Source organism: Corapipo altera, unplaced genomic scaffold (assembly GCF_003945725.1).
Source record: "Corapipo altera isolate COAL_440 unplaced genomic scaffold, ASM394572v1 57, whole genome shotgun sequence".
Classification (NCBI taxonomy): Eukaryota; Metazoa; Chordata; class Aves; order Passeriformes; family Pipridae; genus Corapipo; species Corapipo altera.
In genome coordinates, this window is record NW_020884905.1 from 5,372,572 (window position 1) to 5,396,728 (window position 24,157).

Here is a 24,157-nt window from a genome sequence, read left to right on the forward strand (position 1 = left end):
GCTTCTGACCTTCAGTCTCCCTTTTCTTTCCATGTCTTCCTACTGCCAGCCCAGTACTTCCCTACACACTTTATCTTCCCACACCAGGTCTTTCACTGCTGCTCTTGCTTGTCTGTTACAGAAGCAAGAAACTCACTCTTGTGAGATAACCATGCCAGAGTGGAGGAAGATGACAGGCCAAAGAATTTCTCCTCCAGCATCACTGAGTTTTATGACTGCAGTCACAGTACTGTTTCTGCAACTTCTGACCTTTCCAAGTACTAGTTCTCACATGTTTCCTCCTTTAAGGAGACTGGAAATGAGCTTTTCTCCCAGTTTCTCTCCTAGGTTCCTGATTTGCTGATTCCTATTCCACATACTAATCTGGCCTTGTAATAAAGGTACTTATTTTCTTAGTTTGAAAGCATGCACAAGGTACATTCCTGTATTTCCCTATATATAGGAACATGTTTAGAGTCTTCCCTGATTCTGTTCCTGGGATGCTGAGCCCTGATCCTACTCAATCTGTAGCTTCTAGCAAAAGCTTAATTACCTACACTTCCTGACCTGTTGGCTGTGCTCCATGCTGTTCTTGAAGCATCAAATTCATACTGTCCTGGCTTTATTCTTTCTCATTCTGTCCTTTAGATGATACTCAGGGTCTTGGCTCTAGCGACATGCGCTAGGAACATTTAGCATTCTGGCACAAATGAGTTGGGCTTTGTGCTAAAAGAGGCAATTAGAGTGGGGAATAATTTCTTTTGGAAATTCTTAAGTTTCTATTTATCAGCATGAGGGTTTTTTTCTCCAGTCTGCAGCTGTGAAAATTCATAGAGCTCAAAAGGTTATTTTGGCTTGTGGCAATTAACCACACAGAATACAAGGTTGAAAGCTCCAGTTTAAAAAGGAAGTGATTCATTTTTACTTATAGCCATGATAAGCACCCAGTACTTCATGAAAGGCATTCACTCAGACTTATGTAAGAATTATTTAATCTTATATAATGCTCTTGTTGTGCCAAATCTTGAGAGAGTTAATGAAAGGACAAATAAAAGCAGCAGGCATGCATGACTGAGTTGGAACATGAACTGTCCATCTACTACTCCTGTCTTTTTAGAAGGAAAAAAGCAAACTTTTTGCAGAAAAGAGTATCTGTGCTTTTAAGAAAAAATTGTGTTGGACAATTCATTTTACACACAGATACGATATGGAGGAACTTGAAGCATAGTGTACAAGCTACTTGGAAGGGTTTCCTGGGTACTTGCTCAGTCATAGATTCCGGCAATGTGAATCTGAATACCATGATCGTAGCAGGCAAAAATTTGTTTCAGAGCTAAGGGAAACCCTCCAGTAGACATTAAATTCAAGGAAAGAATGTATTCAACTCAATATTTGTTTTATTGTTCAGCCCTGAGATAGAACAAGAACAGATTGCCAACTTAATGAAGAGCACACATGAAAAAATTGTGTTCAGAAACCCAAACACCTATTGAGAGTGTCCTTTTTATTGAACCTGAGCTTTCAGAAGCAAAATAAATCTTCTTATGTTCAGCCAGGGAGATTAGACATCTTACCCCATAAAAAAAAAAAAAAGAAAAAGACAAAAAAATGCTTTATTGTCATTCTGATTTATCCAGCATGGAAGGTGGATGGTAAGAGCTGCAGTAGAACTTCATTTGACCCCCATAAAGGGTCAAATCTAATGACAGATTTCAAGAGTGTCGTGCAAGGAACACCATCATTTGCTGGTTCTTGCTGTGTGTAAGGAAGGTTTTTTTGCTAGGGATGCTTTGACCACTTAAAGTAGATGGACTTTGAAATTAGTCAAGTGTGCCTTAAGAAGGGTCCATTAAATGCTAAAATGCAGAGTATTTATCTCAAAAGCAGCTAAAGAAAACTTCTGAATTTGTGTGGTTTTCCTTAAATTATTAACTAACTGTTAAGGCCCAACCCAATTACTTTGAAACAAATTTGCTCTCACGTCTAAGAGGAAGAGCCTAAGAGGCTCTAAGAGGGAGAAGATAACCCAAGGAGACACAGAACAGACAGGCCTCTGATATGTTATTGAACACTGCGGTTCAGAATGCCAGCTTCCCTCTCAAATGCACTGTCATAAGCAGAAGGTAGCTGGAAAATATTATCAGTCATTTTTTCCTTATCACTTGTCATGAAGGATGGGCAGAAGGAAATGCATTATGCAGTTAGTCACTAGTGAGCTCAGACAGGAGACAAACTACAGAATTGATCAGAGTATTCTTGCATTTATTGATCTAAATTGGAACCATGGCACCAAGTGAGCAAAGATTGTCTCAAAGAGTACCTGATTATCTGTTTAGAAATAGGCCTCGTTCATCATCAAGAATCCATCAGCTTTGTTGCTGTCCAAGAAACAGGGTATCTAACTACTTGTTTCAGCTGCACCTTGTACACTGAAAGCCTCATATACAGCAGCCATTGTGTCCACCAATGTGGAAGTTAAAGTGTCTAAACACTGAGAAATGGAAGAGGGCTCTCAGCACTTCCCACTACTGAGGCAACCATGATAAAAAGAGTTGACCATGGTTTACCCTTGCATCAAGGAAGCACTTCTTTTGAGTCATAGTTCATTTTGTCTGCTGTCATAGTTTAACCCTAGCTGACAGCTAAGTACCACATGGTTGCCTGCTCACTTCCCATTCTATGGTGGAAAGAGGAGGAGAATTGGAAAAGGTACTGAAAGATGTTCTCTTGACAATGATCTTTTGAGGTTGGATTTAACTTGGTTAGCTAGGAGCCTTTCTGACTCTGCCCTTAAGATAAAAGCAAGACTTGTAGGAAAAGCACATCATTTAGTATTTGCTCTTGCATACTTGGTGCCAAACTGTGATTGGAAGGACAATCCTGGTTTGGTATAGACTAATCCCTTTTAACCCAGTGTAATCTTCATGTAGTTATATCAGTGGAACAGTGGTTCAAACCATGGACTAATGCATTCCATACCTTAAATATGGGCAGAGTAAAATTTCCACTGTTTTCTATTGTGGGATGTATGTAATTTCAAGGCAGAATGTCTATCAAACCTATCTCTAGGTTACAGTTCCTGTCTAGGCTAGAAATTCCATGGGCAAACAGATAGTGGAGGAGGATAAGCAGAGAATAAAATAGTTAAGACAATTTTTTTTGCTCTACCCCTTTCCCTGCATTCAGTGACCTCGTTTCTCAGTGTTATTCTACATTTTAGGCCACCTGACCCTGTTTCTGGAAGGCTCGGATCTTTGCTAAGGAGAGGTCTTGAGAAAAGACACATCTTTAACTAGCAGGTTGAGGTGGCTCATGGTGAAACACCTCAGAGTCTCTGTACTCAGTGCAGCCAGGCTCCAACCCTCAGTTTCCAGTCAGACTATGATTCCTAATGCTGCCAGCTTGTCTTTTCCCCTCCTGGGTCTGGCAGCAGGAAGGTGACAAACTGCAGGGGTGCGGAAACACCCACATCCATTCTCCAGCATTAGTCAGGCATGCCCCAAACGAAGCAGCCATGTCTCCAGAGTGGACTCTAGCTAATACTTTTATTAGATTATCAGCATCATTCACAGAGTATCTGGTTTTATGACCTGTCGACTTCTGAACTCCACCACCCCCCACATCACACACGTGCCTGGGAGCCCGGCCAGGCTTTCCCCATGCAGACACCTGGCCTTGCTGTGGAGAGGTACTGGAGGGGCCCCACACACAGCAAGGCCCTGAGGGCAACAGCCCCACCTTCATCTTTGCCAAAAGGTTGCTGAAGGGACTGTGACAAAGAGGATCCACAACCTGATTTTCCAGGTTGAGTGGAGTAGGCAGGTGTGTCACCAGCTCTGGGACAGCCTCCCTGTGACCTCCCAGCTTGGCCTGGACCTCTGCCAGCTGCAGAGCAGCTCCCTCTATAGCTGGCACTGGCTCCCCAGCCCTGTCATGCCAGAGGCCATGGGCCATCAGAACAGCAAATCCAGAGAAACTAAATCAAAGCAGAGCTTTTACTACTTAGTCCTGGCAGCAAAGATTCAGGTCTCCTGAAGAAAAGCATGGCAGCTGTCACCGGCCCTCAAACAGATTTGCCAGGCCAAGAAATAAGCCTCACAGATCATTTCTGCATCACTAGAACAAAAGGCAGTTCCTTCCATCAGGCAGTGAAACAAACATTAGGGGACATCTGACACCCACCCAAAGAGGTGTGTGTGGGTGTGAAGGGAGTGACTGTTCTCCAAAGCCTGTAGCAGCCTGTGTGCCCCCCAGGCTTCCCAGAGACATTGTGGCTGCCCCTGCAGCCAGGAACTGCTCTCCAGTGCAGCTGAGGATGGGGATCAGTGGCAGGCTGGCACTGGTGCATTTTCCTAAGGGGATCTCAGACAGAATCATGTCAGGAAGTGCATACAAGAATGGGCTTTTCTTTTTTTTAATTGAAAAAGGTAAGTCTAAAGGGACATTGAGTTTGCTTGTCCTCAGTTCAGAGTTGTGCACAGCTCCAGCTCTACCCAGCTGCAGCCTCCCCTACTCACCCTTTTCCTAGTTTACTGACAGATTCTTCACCGTGAAACTCTTTCATTTATTGTCATTTATCATTGTAACAGCTGGGGATTGCTATAAATTATTACCATGTAAGTGAAACAGCCCTTGGCCTAACATGAGCAATGCTGCTATTCACTATTCATGCAGGTACAAGTACTGGAAGGCCACAAAATTTAATAATACTAGGAGTATTTGTTCCCCCATTTCTCACCTTTTCTGGGACTGGGGCTCTGCCCCTCACAGGTTTTGTGAGCCTTTAACTGTGTTCGGCTTTAAGTTAAGATACATATAGTCATATCTCACCTTCTTTTTAGCAGATTATTATTCCTTTAAAATGTACTCAAAAGGAATACCACTTACATGCTGTGAATCTGTATTCAGTGAGAAATTATCCCCCAGTTTAATTTTGCATCTTTGGTTACAAAATCAGAAGGACAGCATCACTTCACCATCAATTCACCCTTTGTTAAGCATTAACAGCATAAACCTGTGATAGAGAAAAGGGTCATATGGACCATGAAGATCACACATGCATGACAGACACCATGTCTGCACCGGAGCAGCATCATTACAGACATCTCCCATGGGTTATTGTAATAACAGCATTGATGTATATAAACAATGGTACTAAACAGGCTACTGAAACAGCCACTGAAACACTCTGGATGAATTTCTGTGGCAGACTCAAGAGTTTTCACGTGATCTAAAGTTCACCACCCAGGTAAGAATTGCTGTCATTAGCTGATAAATTGTACATGTAGAAAGGCACATAAGTGAGTGGCTGTGCAGTGAAGTATCTGAGCAAAAAGTTCCCTATTACCAACCTCCTCGTGTTCAGGCACTGAGCAACACCCAGAAGTCTCACCTCTATGGACAGAGAGCCTTCCAAGGGTCTTCTGCTGGCATGGAGCACAGTATGAGGATGCTGGCAATTTAAGTGGGGTTTAAAGTGTGTTACTTGTGGTAATTGTCTTCGAGGAGAAGGGAGGCTTTTTGCCTAGGTGTTCAAAGCCAATGCTTGTGAGACAAGCAGAATTTGTGATTTTGCTTAAAGCAGTATCACTTCAAGAATGACTTAAAGACTCAGGTAAAAACCTTCAGTCAAGTTCATAAAACTGTGAGACTTTCTGGAGTTTTCACTGCTTTGGTGTCACTGACCTGTCTACACTAGTACAGCACAGAGGGAGAGGTCTGCAGAGCAAAAGAGCCAGTGCTGAGAATTCAACATTACATGATAGAGCACTCCAGGTGTGCTCCAGGAAACATCTCCCACTTTCATTTCACAATAAAGGAATCCAGACCACATATTCTAATCACATACCACAATGACATGAACCAAAGCACACAAGCAAGGACAACTGGGAGGTTCACATCAAAAGCACACTCCCGTTGCATACCAAAACACTAATAAAGGCAATCAAACTGTCCCTTCCCAACTCCACAGTCCATGTCTTTCCCTGAGCACAGCCATCTGACAAAGAATTGTGCCTGATCCCTGCAGATACGCATTTAAGGATGGACAAAATTGTTCAGGATCCTATTGTGAGACTTTAAAAATTATATTTAGCACATTTGCTACTGATATTTGCTGCAGAACTGATCAGATGACAACTACAGTAATTGCCATTGAGACAGAATCAGCATTTGGTGGCAGTGTCAGAGTGGGCTAAAATAATACACTGTTCTCCACTTTTTTTCCCCCAAATGGTTACCACTGCAAGGCAGCTTACATTTAATTCCACCTTACAAATATACATAATCTGACTGTACTAACCATCCCACTCACATAGGCACATATAAAAGATCTGCTGGACTCATAAGTATGCTGACCCTTGCAAGTGTGGAGAACAGAGACATCAGCACTTTTTTAAAGTAGAGCAAATAAAGGTTAGATTTGAAACAGCAAGATTTTGCATAAGCTGAGAGCAGTTCAGTGGACCACACAAAGTAATGCCACTGGCTCTAGTCCACTGTGACTATTGCTGAGAAGCAATAGCCTACAGGGGCTGCTGGGCTAGGAAGTGTCTGGCAATGTGTGGTGTAGGAAGAGCTCCCATCTATGCAAGTCTCACACAGCAATCAAAGTCTCCATGAGAATTAAATGAAACTACCTGCACACCTACTGAATATCCATCTGGCACCAAAACCTAAATACCTCTCCAGCCAACCTCTACAATGCTTTAAAAACATTAAGCTACCAATCTAGCCCACCACACCCTATCCAAGAACTTGCATTCAGACTCCCCTCATCTCTAAGCTTAAACAGTTTCTTGTTTAAGCCAAATTTAGCTGAACAATTTATCCTTAGGCATGTCTTTAAATTTAAAAAAAAAATAAAAATCATGTGATCTACAGACTTTTTTACAGGACTAACATAATTACTGAAAAGCTTTATGTCCCTCCCTTGTTATCAGAGATTTCTCCAAATCTCTCAGCATAGTAGTGAACACATGCTACCCAACAACTCCAGCTAGGATTGCAACTGGAACCACAGGGTTTCTGCTGCACGCTGACAGCTGGAGTTTGGATTTTGGTTTTCTATTCATTTACTTCCTACCATCCATAGCCCTAAACCCTCTTACCTTCTTGCTCACCAGTTATGGCAGGGTTTGAGCCTGTCTGGGAAGCTGGAGGGACGAACAATCTGCTCATTTAAGAAAACATCTCCTGCTGCACATAGAGCAGTGGAGCAGGGCTGGTAGAGGCAGGACTCACCCTTTGGTTCCCATCATTCACAGCCACAAACTGGAGTCACCAGCTGTGTGAGCTCAGCCAAATGTGACTGCAAAAGCCTTGGGGTAGCCATGGTAACTTGTACATCTTCACCTGATGCACTAGAGTCACTGTGTCCTGCTTCTGAGAGAAATACTCGTCTCTAGAAGTATCTTAATATTTAAATCTACAGATCTGAAAAAGCTAGAAAGCTTTGAATTGACAAGAAAAAGAAAATCTTTATTAAGCTGACACAAGTAGTTATTCTATTAGCACAGGGCAAAAATACATCTGTTCTGATCCAGGTTGGACCTTGTCTACTTCTGTATTCCCTGAGTGGCTGCCAGACCTTCTCACAACTGGTGCTGAACAAAAGCAACAGAGCAAAATAAAAGTTTGGGAAAATTATAAAGTAATATCAGGGTCTCCTTTCAGGACAACAAGTGAGAAATAATTTTATCTAAAGTAATTTTTTTCCTCTTGCTATCAATACAAAATGTGAACAGAGCCCTTGAGAGGCCATCTCTGAGCCAACCTTTACAGGACAATGTGACTAAAGTACAAATCACGAGGAAACAGTAGCCTCAGTCACCATATCACTAAGATGATGTGGATGAATCATCCCCCATTTCTGTGCTGCAGATTCTTGCAGCTTAATAGACAATGACACTCACCTTTGTAAAGGAAGTTTGTGATCAGCAATATGGAGGCATTACACTGAAAATAATGAATAGTTGCTCTGCACAGTGAACAGGATTAGAAACCTAGAAATTCTCCTAGAGGCTTAATATTCTCAATGGAGAAATACCAGTGCTTTTCCCATTGGATAGCATGTAAGGGTTGATGTGGGAAATGTGAAATTAAGCCTCAGTGATATTTGCTTTTTCTTTTTCCAAAGATACATAAAACATAACTCCCTAAAATGTCCACAAAGGGGATTTCAGCATTTTCAAAAATTATAACACACAAAACCTCCCTGTTTTTGTGAGACTTCTGATGTATACCAACATCACTGCTGAGTATCTAGAATTAAAAGCAATTTAACTGAGTAGTAAAATTGGAAGATTTTTGTTTCAAGTGTTTGTCCTTTTGAATAAGCAATTTCCTATCTCATTATTCCATTTCCAGTACTTTTGCTTCTCCCAAATCTTCGTTTGCAAAGCCTAGCCATGAATGAACTTTTGCTTCTGCCTATAACCGTGTAAAGACATTTTAAAGCTTTAATTCATTTTCCAATTCCAAATAGCTTTCCTTAATCACTCATGTCAAACACCTATTTCACATTTTTTAAAAATTTATAAAACAATTCTGTGCTGTCAGTAGGAAAAAATTCAAATTATTAATTGCATGCAAGCTCCCCATGCTAATGTGTTTCCTGTCGTTCACTTCTGGCAGGAAACTATTTACAAAAGGCATAACATTTATTCAGTAGTTCAGTGTTTGCATTCATGGTACATTTTCTTGCCATTGCAGCAGCTAAGGTACAGAATTCATCAAGTTACCCAACTTGGAGGTGTTTCTCACCACCAGATGCCTCACTGAATGCTCCCTGTCACAGAACAATGGTAAGGGCAGCAGCACAGAAGACAACTGAGTCTGTGTCTGTCAGTTTGACTGATGTCTTTGCATCTCCACCACCACAATTCACATGGCTAAGTAAAACTAACAAGCTTGCAATGTACTGCCTTGTACTTCCATTAATAGCTGTGTGATTAACTGGTTACAGCCCATTATATTAGAACATACCCAGGTAGGAATTCTGCTTAGAGAAAATTAATCAGGACTGGGCCGCAGGCCAAGCTTAGCAAGGATTTTCAGAAATTCATAAATTTTTAAGGTGAATGAAATGGAATAAAAAACTAAACCAGTTTCAAGTAGGTCTGAGAGATGGGGTTCAACTCCAGTCTCACAGGACTCAGGACTATGACCTTAAATAAATATATACCTTGGCAGTCCATGGAAAAGAAGACAGCCTAATTCTGCAGTCCTTGTTTAGACAGCACTTGTAGCCCTAGTGCCAGAGAGGCAATGACTAACTTCCCAACACCTCTGTTACGGTACAAACTCTCACAGGAGTTCTTGTTACATAAGATTCCAGGATTTGTTTCATTTATGGCTCACGGGGCCTTGACAACTCTACTCCCTTTCCCAGATGTATTTATTTCAGACCAGATGACTACCTGACCCTCTAAAAGACCAGCTTTGAACTGGGATAGGAGAAGCCATGAACATAACTACTGATTAGGCATTTAAACATTAAATCCTTTTGCTCTAAGTTTAATGTGGAGTTGCATGGCTAGGTGGAAACACTCCACAAATTCTGAAAGAGGGATTAAAAGGACAGAATCACACACATCTTCACTACCTTCCACTGGCACTTTCAGTCTCCAATTCTGGGGAACTGAAAATCTGTTTCCTTTTATGCTCAAGTAGTTTGTACTGAATACAAATGGAATATTTCTGCCTGTTCCTTCCATGTGGAAGCATAAAAATTACTACTGGGACTCCTGCCAGAAATTTGAGTCAGAGAAGTAATACGATGTCTTTTGAATAAAGAACATTTGTTTCATAAGCCTTTCATATTTGTGGATTGTCATGAGTGCCTTTCTGTGTACAACACTGAAATGGTGAATTCTTGGGCCTTCTAAAATGCAAATAGGAAGAAGCAGTCTGTTGCTGTTCTCCTATGATTTTACAGGACTGCAGTACCTGGCTAAATTCCAGAGTCATGATCTATTTCAGTTTTTAAGGTGGGATGAAGCACAGTTCAGCTATTCCAATCAATACTGATGGTAGTATATGGACACCAGTACTAAAATACTTTACAGTGATTACTTTTAATTTTGAAATCCCAGACAAGGTGTGTGCACAGTACAGACATAGCCAGCACAAGTCCTAACAAGTTTTATATTTGTCCTTATGTTTTCTGAATTGCAATATATTCTTGGTATGTTCTAACATTCAGAAAGCCCTCGTCAGCTTCTTGCAAAATCTGTACTGTACAAAATACAGATGAGGCCAATCCTGACCAATTTGCTTTCCTAAGTCATCATGTATAAATCCCTAGCTATGATGTTACATCCATGAGTAAACTCAGACTACCAGCAGGCTACCAGGCCTGCTCAAGCCTCACCAAAGCTGGCAGGAGTCCTTTAACATACAGCAAAGTCAGCCCGAAGTAGTTTCACTCCAGGTTTGACCTACAGATCTGTATACATATAGGGACTATATCCTGCACTAAAGGAACTTTTTGTCCTATACACTGTGAGGAAGAAATTTATCATTCACATATATCTCTGATTGGTGCATGTGCCCTCTGTACAAAAATCCACAACAGGCTGTACTCAGGCTGTCTTCCAATACCGTCGTCTTTAGGAATTAGCAATTCCTGCCTTCTTGAGCTGCTTATTTCCTCCTAAATACTTGAGTTCATTTTTGGGGGGAAGTATTCTGAAAGCCTTGATGGCCAGTTTCATAGCAACAGTCAGCCCTGGGAGTAAGCTAAAAAAAAGGAAGACAAAACAAAATATAAATTCAAGGCATATCTATATTCAGTACCACCAGATATACAGAAAATCAGAATTATTTTAAGACAAGTGAGGTAGTGGAATCAGACCACTTCCTAGAAACCCAGACCCTGGGCACCACTAATCTAAAAGCATACCACTAATTTGGTTCTGTTCAATATATTATGTCTTAAGTATACCTTCCAGTGATTACTGGCATTATGCTACAAAGGTTTTATACAGAGTTCTTGCCATATTAAACTTTAAATTTTAGCATGGTATCTTAATATTGGAAGGTATAATGACTCCTGAAGAACAAGCAAAACCATTATGAAGCAACCCATATCCCCAGCAGATTTTGCTGGGGTACCTTTACAGTACCTTGTATTTCATAGCACTGGCTAATTATCGGTACTTGCTGGAGTCAGCATGAATTCTCAAATGCCTGTGCTTGAAAGGGAACATCATTATAAGTCTTTGTGGTGTTGTCAAATCAAAAACCCAGATGGACAGACTGCTGACAGCAGAAAATTGTTGCTGGAATCAAGCAATAATGACCATAATTTCCTGGCAAAAGTAGCTACATATGTTGTACTTCTGATGCTTATTCCGTGGCATGACTAATTGAGACAATAGTAAAAAGCATTCTCATGGGATATTAAAGTGATATCTGGTGTTAAAAGTGGGTCTCTGGATGCACTGGTGTGATTATTAAGGATGGACAAAAAACATTTGTCAAACTCCCAGACTGACCTTCGATGAAGCTGCCTGGTAGAAAGCATTCTTTTAGGAGGAGACTGGAAAGCCTCGATATAATACACAAAAACCCACATTCTGCACTGATGCACTGAAGTTGCCTATAGTATATCGAGCTTTTTAATTGCTAGTTATTTTGAAGCACTATAGAGGCAAACTAACTAATTTTCCATGTATTATCACACCTAGGCTCCTAGAATACACCTCAGGTCATTCCTGCACAATTTTCCAAAAAGAACTGAGTTGAGATCCAAGAGGCCATTATTCAGTGATGATAATCAAATTAATTGATTTCTTTTAATCTCATAATGTAACAATTTACAATGAATTCCCAGATTAAACTCTAAATATATTATTGATAGAACTAAACCAGTTTTAATGTTACCCTTTTTCCTGGGACAGATTTCAAGGTGGACTGTCACGTATGCTTCTTCTACTAAGAACAATACAGCAAAATGCAACTATGAAGCTGCTTCCTCTGGCCAAAATTAGGGCTCAATTGTACAGAAAGAAAAAAAATCAAGCAACAACTACCATATGTAAGTATTTATTTTGAATCACTCTTATCATTTACTTAGCTAATGTTTTGTTCCAGAACACATCTACACATTTTCAGTGGTTACTTACTGCAAGCCACTTACTGTAAGCATATACATAAGCTCCAATGGTTTTGTCAAAATATCTTCAGCTTTTACATTTGGGCATTTCCTATTTTGCTTTTCTTCCCTCAAAACATCACAGCCATCTTTTGGTAGCTTCTGTTGGACATGGACTTGCTGGTCATTGCCTAAGAAACTTGTAAGCAATTCTCTCAAGTTCTATTTTAGCAGAGCACCCACAGTCATTAAACTTCATATTTTTCAATCTTCATACTACTGGCTTTAATCTACTGCTACACCATGTGCATTAGAACAAGAAAGACGCTCTCCCTACAGTGTTTCTTAAAGGTATGGGATATTCTGACAATTAGAATATAGTAGCTTAACTCTTGTCCTTTTCTTCTACTTCCATAATGTTCAATAAATTGAACAATTATGGAGGTACCTGTGCTAGTGACACTGTAAGAATTGATACACCAGTACAATTCCCATACTGTACATGAGAGCCAGAGATGTCAGCTCCAATCCCAGCAGCAGCAGAGCTTTACTAACACACTGCTGTTTGTGGGTTAATTATGCTTGCATTTCAGAAGAATAATTAGTTTGGGCTAAGTTTGGGCTAGTTTATGCTAAGTTCAATATCTTTGCACAGTCACAGACTTCACAGATATACTTCTTCCCTTCCTCCACCTTCCCACACACATTTGTTTGAATTAAGACACTACATACTGATGGTTTACATATAGCCAAAATTTCCATATGGTAGAGAATTTTCTTCCAAGATACAACACTACTCTAGAAAGAAACAGAAGTAACATAAAACTTATAAAAATCTCATAGTTAGCAAAAAGTCCAAATCAGGATTGTTAAGAATCAGTAGGAATTAATTTTCAAGCTTTGCCTGACTAAAAAAGCGTTAAAACCAATGGTTATGGCAGAAACTATTTAAAACTAGTGTTTAGTTTTCTAAAGGCACTCATTTACTCGCACTAATGATGTCTTTTTACAACCTTAAAAATCTGCTGTTTATGAAACACTAACGGGTACAATGTTTAGGAAAAAGTTATTTTATTTTCAAATAATACTACCTTTGATAAAGTCATTTTTAGGTTCAAAACATTTTTTCCTTCCTGCATTGAGAGGACATTCTCTTGCAAAGCAAAACACATACCACTAATTGAATCCACTTAGAACCTGACAATAAACTGTTGCATAAGAGTTGGGGATGTAGAATTTCATTACAACCTATAATCTGAAAAAAGGTATGCTCATCTATAGAACTACTTAAATGTAGGGAAACAGTGTGTATTTGTTCAGCAAAATGCAGCACTTAATTTAACATAAAGGCTGATTTGCAGTTGAAAGAATCTGCATAATTACTAATCAAACTGAATTAGGCTCTTTTCTGGAAAGCAGTTAAAGGGAAAAAAATACAAGGCAAGGTTCAAAACAAGTCAGAATATATGTCACTAGCTTGTGTCAATCCACCTAGGTGCAGTTTAAAATCTCAGCAAACTGGGAGCTTGCTTTAAGTTTTCAAAGGTGACTAAATGCACAAGACACTCAGCAGACAGCCATGAGTGCCTCAGCACATGTGAACTTCAGAGAGAACCATATTGTTTATGTTTCACGTTTGGTTTTAGTTATTCAAATAATGTGCATTACACCTGCATCAGTTCACAATAAGTTTATTTTATGTGAAGAAAAGCTTTGCCATTAATGAAAAATTTCAGTAGAAAACAGTACCTCCTGCTTTCAATCTAGATTACTCAAAAGTAAAAGCTTGTATTAGTGAAAACTTCAGTAGAAACAAATCTGTAGGAAACGTTCTTGGCACATGAAGTAAAAGCTTTAAACACATTAAGTTTGAATAGAGTATTGACCATGCAACCATGCTGGCAGAAAAGCCAGCTTTTAATGGCTGGTATTTGTCCCTCAAGACAATAACATGGAAGACACATAAACCTGCTTACATAACGTTAATTGTATATAAATATGGTGTTGCCATAATTGACAGTCTCTATTCAGGCCAACCATTTAGTTTAGCAGTTCTAAATAAGTAATAGGCACTTTGCCTTTCTGATTTCCCCTTTCACCCATCAGCCAGTCTGAATCCATGCCAGGAATACTGTACACTGTTATCACCTAAAAAAAAAACCAAACAGAAACACATTCTTATAAACTTTCTTTGCATGGAAAATAGTTACAGTCTATCTTCATGTGATTTCCAATGTCTTAGAATTGAGATTAACTAAGTTAAGCAGAGTATTTAATATAAGCATCCATGGAAGATAATCTAATGCTCATAAAAATTATTTCACTGGTCGATGGAAAAGAACAGGCAAAGTAGCGTATTTTAAAGCCCCATTTTTCTGATGAAATTCTATTCATTACTGCTTCTTTTCTATTATACTTTATCTATAAATCTTATGTATCACCCTCAACTTTAACAGGCAATCTGAAAGAAAGTTCATTGGATCTCCAAGTGCATGACAGAAAAACAGATGGTGTTGATGTGCTACCTCTTCACAGAAAATCTGAGGCCACAGCTTCTATCTAAGTCACTGTCTAGGTAAGAAAAGTCAAATAGAGATATTTAAGTAATGCACGTTTAAAAACCCCAAAAGTCTGAAATTCTGGTTTTTGGTCGCTCTTCTTCAGGCCTAAGCTACAGTTACATTACCAGGTGGAACTCTGTTCCAGCACTCTGCTTCACCATCTATCTCCACCTGCTTTGTACAGACTCTCTGATTAAAGAGTGCAGTTGAATTGGAACAGGAATAAACATAACACAACCTCCACCATTAAAACAAGAAGTAGTTGTACTTTCATATTCTTCCCAAATTACAATATTTAACATTTGAAAGTCTAATCATATTGATAACAGTGTTAAAGGTGTGGTGACAAGCAGACAGCAGAACAGCATCCTGATTGTCTAGCAAATGTTCTTGCAAGCTAACCTGGTGTAACTAATGTTAACTCTCACTATGGAATATTAGCATATATAGGTACAGGACAATGTTCCAAGAGTACTGCTGAAGTTTAACTTTAAAAAAATCAACTACACAAATTTTTTGATGTAGCACATCTGAACTGGCTACTCATAAGCATTCCTATTTTACTTTCAAACGATCAAGGTACATAGAAAACTCTTACCTCATCTGCAAGTAGCGATAATTCACTGCTGTTTGCAGCATCATAATCATAGAGAACTCTTGCTTTCCTGCTGCCACTTGACGACTTCAGTTCACTGATGCCTGAAGTAACGACTGAGTTGCTTACTGAAGGCAATGAAGCAGAGGCTGAGGCCAAGACTGAGGGAGTAGAAAGACTCTGCACAGGAGTTGTGGAGGACTGGTTGTTGTTAGAGAGGAAAGTAGATGGAAAGCTGTGAGAGAAAACAAAACGAGTTCTGAGTGAATCTGTTTTACATAGGGCGTTACACGTGCCTCTATGCCTAAATTAGCACTCTGATTTTTATCGGCAATAAACATAAGTGGACAGCAGTAATGGAATAGTACTGATATTTGTATAACCTAAATAAAGATATTTGTTCCTGATCTGCAGTATAAATCAAACCAGTATAATTTAAAATAAATACTGCAACCTTAAAAAAACTTGATATTTGCCTCTTACAAAAAAGGATATTTGCCTCTTACAAAACCAACAAAGCACTGTTGGTCAAACTTAATTCAGACTGTATTTTAATAAACATTTCTTTTGACAGCTCTGCCAGTAAAAGTAGCCTCCACCCCCTCCTGCTCATTCCTCAATTACATGGTTACACAAAAGATTGTGCTGACGAACCAGGGATCAGGGAAATATAATGCAAGTTAAAAGCACAGCCTCTCTCTGAAAGCAAGAAAAACCACACAACTATTTTTGTAATCTAAATCGGTTCATTGATTCAGCTAAGTGCATACTGTAAAACAAAAACACTCGTTACACTAAAGATGAACTTATATCGAGTTAAGCTCCTCCTTTCTAGGTCAGGCTGCTACTTGCTCAGTGCCAGCTGTAGTACTTGCCAGACCCTTCCATGAAGTCAATTAAACTCATTAACCTGACAGAAAAAAAAAAGGGGAAAAAATGTGTATAATCTTCTACTTAGTTACTGAGCTGAATCACAAAAAACTGTGATGAGTGCCAGAGTGGATACAAGTGACAGGACAGAATAAGTGGAAAGAGCAGAAAGGAGAGCAAAGCAGCAAGAGATTTCAGGGCGGTGGGGTAGGAAGAATGGAACAGCCTAGGAGGTAATGAAGAACTCTGAGATTGTCTCATATCACTCTGCCCTACATCCTGGGATGCAGTTCCACAGCAGACTAAACTTATTTATTTAGCAGCTGATACAGCAATTTCTTGTCCCTCTGCTGTCTTAGTTGTAACGGTCATCTGATTCTACCTGAAGAGTAGGTCAATGAAGGTTTTGAAGTTGGCAGAGGCAATGCACTGAAAAAAGGTCAGCTACCAGGAGTTAGACTGAGTCATGATGACATGGAACTGTAGCTGCATTTCCTTCCTTTCTTTTGCCCACTTAATTCCCACATGTAACTTCTCTTATGAGTCCTTCTACATAGATGCTTGGACATGGACATATTACATCCCCCCCTTTTTTTTGCCTACTCTTATGATATAATGGAGACCTATCCATATCATGCATATGAACCTGCCAGAAAGTCTCATCTCATCACTTCCCACCTATGCTCCCCAGTTAGGTGATTTCTGAAGATGCAGTTCAGTAGCAACTTTAGCCATATAAATCCGGAGCAGTACAGTCCCATAACCACATCTGCAGCATTATTGGTGCTCATATGAGGAGCTGGTTTGGGGAGCTGATGCAGGTGAAAACTAAGCCCATCAATAAAGTGACTAATCTTTGGCAAGGCAGCTCAAATCTGTAACAGCTGCAGCAGTCCTGCACACACGGTTACAGATTCACCCTATACTTAAACTGGTAAATGCATACTGCCACCAAACAGGGTGGCCCCACTCCTCTATCTCATTTTTGCACAAATGTTCATTCTCTGTCATTAGAGTCAGATCTGTTGCTTTTGATTCAATTGGATCTAACCAAAAATCAAGAAGATTGCTAACTTTTCATCAGAGCATCTTTTTAAACATGTTCACCTTGCAGTCATGCAATTATCTGTATGTGAGCAACGGGAAAGAGCAGCGTATCATGAAGGACAGCACTAGACTCTTTACAGTCAGACTGAATTGCATATAAAAATTGGGAAGACTTCAGGAGACCATTCTGAGTTTAGTTAGCAGTTTACTACTGTGCAGAGAAGGAAGTACCACTTCCCTGTCTGGCTTACCTTCACCTCACTTGATCATAAAGACCTGGTTCAACTCACCAAAAGAGACTTCGACTCCACAAATTTATATTTTTTTCATTTGCTACATTAATTTTTCAAACTAATTCACCAGGTTCCCTGACAAACCAAATAAGCAGAACAAAGGGAGGCAAAACTAGACCCCACATTTTTGTAAGTATAACTCAGCTGTACTTCATGATGTATTTATTACTTGATTAGTTGGCATTCAAACAAAGGGATTTAATTTTAAATGACAATCAGCTGTTTCTCAATATAGCTAAATGACTGCTTAATATACTGCTAAACCTGTTCTCTGTTAACACAGTAATTACTTGTAAGTCATTCTGCTCAGTTCAAAGGGTCACTGGTTTGCACAGTCAGTGGAAGAGAAAACCAAAACTTTATAACCACTCTGTCAATCAGCAAAGCATTAAGTCTCACTCTCTTTGCAAAACCATATGTAGGCATGTTACTGGAAAGCTTCAGTTATACAGAGGTTGTCTGGAATTTTTTTTTTTTTTTTTGAATGCTTGAGTAACACAAGTAACAAGCTTGTAGAGTAGGGGACTAGTAATGGGTAATCTGAAAAACTAATTATGCCAAAGATTAGGTTTGTCTGTCAGGGAAGCTGAGAAACTTCAGAGCAAAAGCAGTTATCAGAAAGAAAAAAAGCACTCAGAGTATCAGAATATTTGAAACAGATTTGTTTAGTACATTCTGAGGAACGAAAAAAAAAAAAAAAAGGAGATTTGATTTAAAGAATCAATGCAGTCCCACAGGAGGGAGAGGCAGTACAGAGGTAAGCAGTTGGTGCCATCTCGAAGAGAAACATCCGTAGAAACATTTCTATTTACATAAAGAGAACTGAGCACAAGTTTTCTCCCCACCTTCCCTATAGCTGGCTCTGGAGACTACCATCAGTGCTCACCTTTGGATCTTGAATAGTCTCAGTGTGAACTGGGACAGGGTTCATGCCCTAGATCCTGACCCAGGGAAAACATAATATGCATCAACTCTGAAAACAAGGTTTCTGTTTCAAGTAACAAACTATGTCGCTGAGAGGCTGAACACCTTTGGTCCATCAACCACCTCAAAACAAAGCTAAGTCCTTCACAGTTCTCAGCTTTCATATGAGAATATTGCACAATATCATTCTTAGATGTGTGAAAAGAACACATGTAACTCAGCACTATGTGGCAACCACCAGAGCGCTGGTAAATATAACCAAAATGTAGCTGAGCTGCCTAAGCTGTTTATTTGGTACTGCATCTGCCTACACACAAGACAGGGAAGGGAGCACAGTACACAAACCCTGTTCATCTGTTTATTCAATGCAACTGCTACGCACCACATACCTACAAATGGAGAAACTCTCCCAAAGCAAGGAGCACAACTTGAGACCCTGTCCCAGTGCTCTCTGTTACAGTTTAGTGGCACTCCCTTGCACAAGGAAGGAAAGACACACCCAAGATTTAATATCATAACTATTTTAACCCACGTAGGCAGAGAAATTTCATTTGACTGTTTGAGGCATTTAGAATTTTGCAAAGCTTCCATGCTTTTGGTCTTCTAGCAGTCATACTAATTTTATTAAAAATACTAATCAGATCACAGCCACAAAAAGACATATTCTTCTGTTTTTCTAAAGGCAGTATTTTCTTCAGATACACTTTTTTTATACCTGGTAGCAGCTTACACAAATTTTAAACAAAGACAGCTGTTCTGGGACAAGCTATACTAAAGTAGATTTTAAATAGGAATATGTTCTTTCTTAGAATAAGGATATTATGTTTATGGCTTTCTGTTTAGTAAATACACTAGGATAAGAGTACACATTTTAAAAATATCATCTCAAAATAGTTGTGTAAATATATTTCACTTAATTTCTAATTTAAGAGTTGCTTTTTCTTAATACAGTATATCTTTATTTTTAAGCTTTCAATTCTACAACTTGTTTTTGTGTGTTGCCACATTTTGTAGTTTAATACTTCTTTCCATGGAATGTAACTTTAAAAATGTAGCTTTTTTCAAGATTAAAGTTTTACAGACTTAAAAGTACAGTTTAGTAGTTTAAAGTCTTTTTCAAGGCTAAAAAAAAAAAATCTTTAAACTACACATTCAAACAAACTGAGGAAAGGAAATCAAATGCCACAGGAAGTTGCAACTCAGGAAAAGGATAAGACTCAAGAACACTTTTGTTTTTACTTCCTTGTCGTGGAAAACATAAACAGCGATACCTTAGAGACAGTTATTTAGAACAAACATTACAGTAAACTTCTAAGTGCAGACAATCCTTTAATGCACCTAAATAACATGATCTGAATAACCCTAAGAAAGGCTGATTTGTGAAGAATTAGAATAAGGAAACTTTATGAAACACAAGTGTGTAGATCTCTCTACATCCCCACCAATCACACAGAAAGGATTATAAGCACAAACTAACATCAGGTTCTTCTCTTACTTTAAAAATGCTAAACTCATGAAAGAGTCAAACTAGACCAATTTGCTCATTTCCCTGTGAGTGCTCTGGATTATGGATATTGTGAACTACATTTCTCCCCAGATACAATATCTGTGTTGGCAACTCACAGTGGAGAACAGGGTTTCACTGAAAATCAGGTAGTGCCCTGTAGCAAATAAAGAGGCAACAGGAATTCATAGGCAGTATAAAAACTTTTCCCACGTTGCACAGCAGTTCAGTAGCATGAAGCATAAGACAACTGAATGATTACAAATAAATCTCTAGAAATTGCTTTTTGTGCCATTAAATGAGGTTACCAAGGACTCACCTTCCTCAATTACAAGATACACAAAATGTCAGTAAATCAACCCTCAACAGGCATTAGTGCTGTGTGTATGCTTAGGGAAGTACTTGCACTTAAGTAATTACATATCCATTACCTGAGAACAGATATATTGCCTTTCAGTCCAGCATGCCTGTATGCTCACCACTGTTATATCAGTGTAAGTTTTCCTACTATTCATAACTTCAGGAAAAAAAAAAACAAACATTTTTTTCTAAGTGCTTTATACAGTGTTACTACCTTCCAAGCTGTTTCTGGAGATCCAACATATATTGGTAACATTGTGCATAATAGGTCATCTGAGCTTCAACAAAGTCATTCAGACAGCGGAGATGATGTGCCTGTAACACAGCAAAGAATTCAGGTTTTAGTGTATAAGAGTACCATGCTGCATTAGAAAGAGTAGCCACCTAGGTGCTAATGCCAATACTGGTACTTAGGGATTAATACCAGATAGCCATAGTGCCTGGATTCACCAGGTAACCAGGATAAAATTCCACACAAATTAACGTATCTGAGCACATGTTTTTGTCATTTCAACACTCAATTGATCTGACAAATGGGAAGCTGAACATAAAGGATGAAAATGAAAGCTCCTGCATTCTGAAGGTTAATGGGAAACTAAAGTTCAATTCAGTGGATGCTAAATTAGAATTCAAAAAAATAAAAAAACCCACAGTTTCATGGTTTAATGCACTGAAGTGAAACCTCACAGCCCAAAGTTGCCAAGCAGTTTACTGTAGCTGTTTTTAGAAAGTGCCCTGACGTTGACTTTCCCCCTTTTGGGTACTCACATGTGTGCTGCTGATTCCTTCCAGCAGAAGTCTGGTTATCTCTGCTTGACGGTCAAATTCACTCTGAGTAATCCGTACTTCCTGTTCAGACTAAAAGGAAGAACACACATTAGGTATTTGTACAGCACTCTCTGCTACACCTTGCCACGGCAACAGTCCCATTTTATTCAGAACTGCTCATACAAATGCATTCATCACAAGCTTAGGTGTTTGAAATGTGCTTTTTCTTTGCAGACCTTCACTAGGCAAAAAGAGTAATTGCATTATGGGTTCAAAAATGTTGAGGCCCTGTATACACAACAAGCACCTTTATTATCAGACACCTACTACATATGCAAAAGAAAGGCATTTTTCTGCCAGCAGTATTACTCCACCTCTCCCATAAGCATTCACTGGCATAACAGTGTCTGCACCAGGGGTTCTGTCAGCATACCAATGGCAGCCATAAATAATGTCATTTTTTTCTATATGTTAACAGGTCTCTGATGAAATAATTTAGGGTAAATCTCATTATTTTTGCCAGGCAACTGCACAGCAATCAGCTGTACATAAATCTTTGATATTAAGTTTTATCAGGATATCTAATAATTTAATGTCTTATTCTGGCCACCGAACTACTACAACTATTTCTGAAGAGTCTTTGAAAATAAATAAATCTGAACTACACCAAATGTTCTAACTTCAATTAAAGTTCTATTAAAATTACCAAATATGTCTCATATTTCAACAACTCAAATTTATTCCTTGTTACATATCCTTCTCAGCAATTTTTAAATAACTTGTCAATGTTACAGTAGTTTTAAACAACTTCAACCTAGTACAAGCCAAAGTTACTTCAGAGTACTTCTTTGGAGGCAAAGAAAAAAGGACACTAAACACACAAATACATAATATGTATTCTAATATCTAAGATTCATTGTTCCAAGATAGAATGTCCTCAGGCTGGAATCTGGATTACCGTGCTTCAATGTTCATATGCATTTAGTGCCTTCCTTCTAAAAACAAACTCAAGGGCTAAAATCTGCATTAAGTCCAAGATGCAGCAGTTACTATTTGCAACAAAACAGAGGAAATATATTTTCATGAAACTTAATGAGGTGATACCAATAAAACACTGGTTTCAAAATAATTTTATGTGCTTCCAAACATTTTGTTCTTGCATTCAGCTAATGTTAATCAATAGGAAAAGTCATGTGGAATCTCAGAAAAGAGCACAGAAGAACGACGCAGTTACCCAAGAAATGTTTTTCCATCTGAAGTCACTGCAGCTGGGAAGGCTTACACATTAATTAAACAGTGAGGAAGCAACTAGAGAGAACTGTGTGCTTCTTACTTGAAACTGAGATAGCAATGTTTGTATCAAGTTACAAACTAATTAGGTTTTCTAAGTTTGTTGAGGAAAGAATCTTAGAATTTTCCTATTAAATCTTTTACAGTTCAATTTCTAAATGCCTCCTTCCCCTTGAACTCTCACTCATACTCCCCTGTTTGCACCATAACTCGCAAGAAGTTGGAATAGAAAAAGTCTTCATTTATTTTCTCTCACAACTCCCAAGATTTCAAAGCTGCACATCCAGCTTCTAATGGCAATTCCTTACCTCCCACAGCTACCCAGCTAGTCCCCCTCTAGAAACCATACTTCAGGGACCCTGCTGTCCTCCTATTGACCTAATTTTAACTACCCCTCCTCTACAAAACACCATTAAGGAATCTCTTCTTCACTGTTAGCACACCCTCTTGCAACTTGTTCCAGAGCCAGTGGGCCTAAGAACAGGCCTCCCCATGACACCAGAGCAGCTTTGACAAACATGCCATTAGATCCACTGAGTTTGTCCCTGTGCAAAGGATGACAACAGAAGGCTACAACCCCCATCTCAAGGCTAATGCTAAGCTTATGAATGAAATTTCAGTGCAGGTGGAGTTTTCAGATGTGCCTACCCCCAGCTTCAGTTGCTGAAGGTCTAGTGACACTAGGGAGAATGGTGGAGTGTTCCATGTTCTGGGGGAAAGCTGAAGATCACTGTCTTTGGGACAGTTTCCATTACTAGACCTAAATCTTTTGAAAATTTTCAAATAAGCTCATTCTTAACAAGTCATTTTTAATAGGATATTATACCAGTAAATTTTGAGGGACAGGTCCTGTAGTTCTTTTTCTGTTGTATCTTGTCATGAGAATCATATAGTACTGGCACTAAGTGACAGTCAGAAACAGCTTACTATAAAACAAGCCCCAGGCATTGTTTTGCCACTGAAATCTGAAAGACCCTGAAGGGAACAGTGGATTCTGATGTAATGCACCAGGCTGCCAGCACTAGACTGAAATCAACAATATGTGATATCCTTTATTAAAGCAGACTAGCACAACTTATGGTTTCAGAATTCTGCAATTTTTAAATTGTTTACTTACTTTTGTCACTTCCTCAGCCCATATCTAGTCAGCATTAAGAGTGGCGGGAAAAAATAAAAACATACAAACTTAGATATTGGTTGTACTTTATTACAGCATGTAACCATATTTTGGCTTTTAACTACTTCCCTTTCCTCAGAACTTCACAGGGCTTTAAGGAGTGCTATAAATCAGTTGCCCAAAGTCCTTCATATACAATGAAGCTACAATGAGTATGGATAGCACTACATCTGTGAAATAAGTTAGATACTGAAGAGAGCATGACTTGGAGAAGTTACATATCACAAGAATCTATTTAAAACAAGCTATTACAACATAAGACATAACTACTTAGAAAATGACATGAATCAGACAAACTAAATTACTTTAAGATGAATTTAAGTTACCTTTTTGTGCTATAATAATGGAAAACTATGGAAAGCTATTCTCACTTTTACACTGAAACAGGTAAATGCTTTCTCTTGCTAATTTCATTACCAGTTTTCTATTTCACAAGCACTTTTATTGAAACCTAAATTTAATTAAAAATGCTACAGAGGTATCTCAAACTGAGTAATAAAGTAATAGCAAGCTGTACAGTAATATCATAGAACTACAAAGGATTTACTCTAAAAGTTAATTACTTCAGCTTGCTCTTCCAATTCCCTCTTGCAATGTGGTTTTCCTTTAACCTTCATCTTCTGCAGTTTTAAGATGACGACACAATCAGGAGTTTGGTAGGAAGAAATGTGTATAGAGGTTGCAGAAGAAAA

General features: G+C 38.9%; 2 protein-coding genes across 5 annotated transcripts in view; both read right to left on the reverse strand.

Annotated features, from left to right (window-relative positions):
• Positions 1-7,173, reverse strand: part of HS2ST1 (heparan sulfate 2-O-sulfotransferase 1) — a 108,615-nt gene extending 101,442 nt beyond the window's left edge. The window contains exon 1 of the mRNA XM_027651610.1: positions 7,089-7,173. Coding sequence (XP_027507411.1) covers positions 7,089-7,158 — 70 coding nt within the window. The 5' untranslated portion in view covers positions 7,159-7,173. The remainder of the gene's footprint in view (positions 1-7,088) is intronic.
• Positions 7,174-13,751: 6,578 nt separating this feature from the next.
• SH3GLB1 (SH3 domain containing GRB2 like, endophilin B1) overlaps positions 13,752-24,157 on the reverse strand; it is a 29,722-nt gene continuing 19,316 nt past the window's right edge. For 3 of the 4 annotated variants that reach the window (XM_027651614.1, XM_027651612.1, XM_027651613.1), the window contains 5 exons: positions 23,406-23,429; positions 20,999-21,088; positions 20,445-20,545; positions 15,236-15,467; positions 13,752-14,224 (listed from right to left, as the gene is read on the reverse strand). In XM_027651614.1, coding sequence (XP_027507415.1) covers positions 14,117-14,224; positions 15,236-15,467; positions 20,445-20,545; positions 20,999-21,088; positions 23,406-23,429 — 555 coding nt within the window. In that variant the 3' untranslated portion in view covers positions 13,752-14,116. The remainder of the gene's footprint in view (positions 14,225-15,235; positions 15,468-20,444; positions 20,546-20,998; positions 21,089-23,405; positions 23,430-24,157) is intronic. The other variant, XM_027651611.1, reaches the window with a different exon arrangement.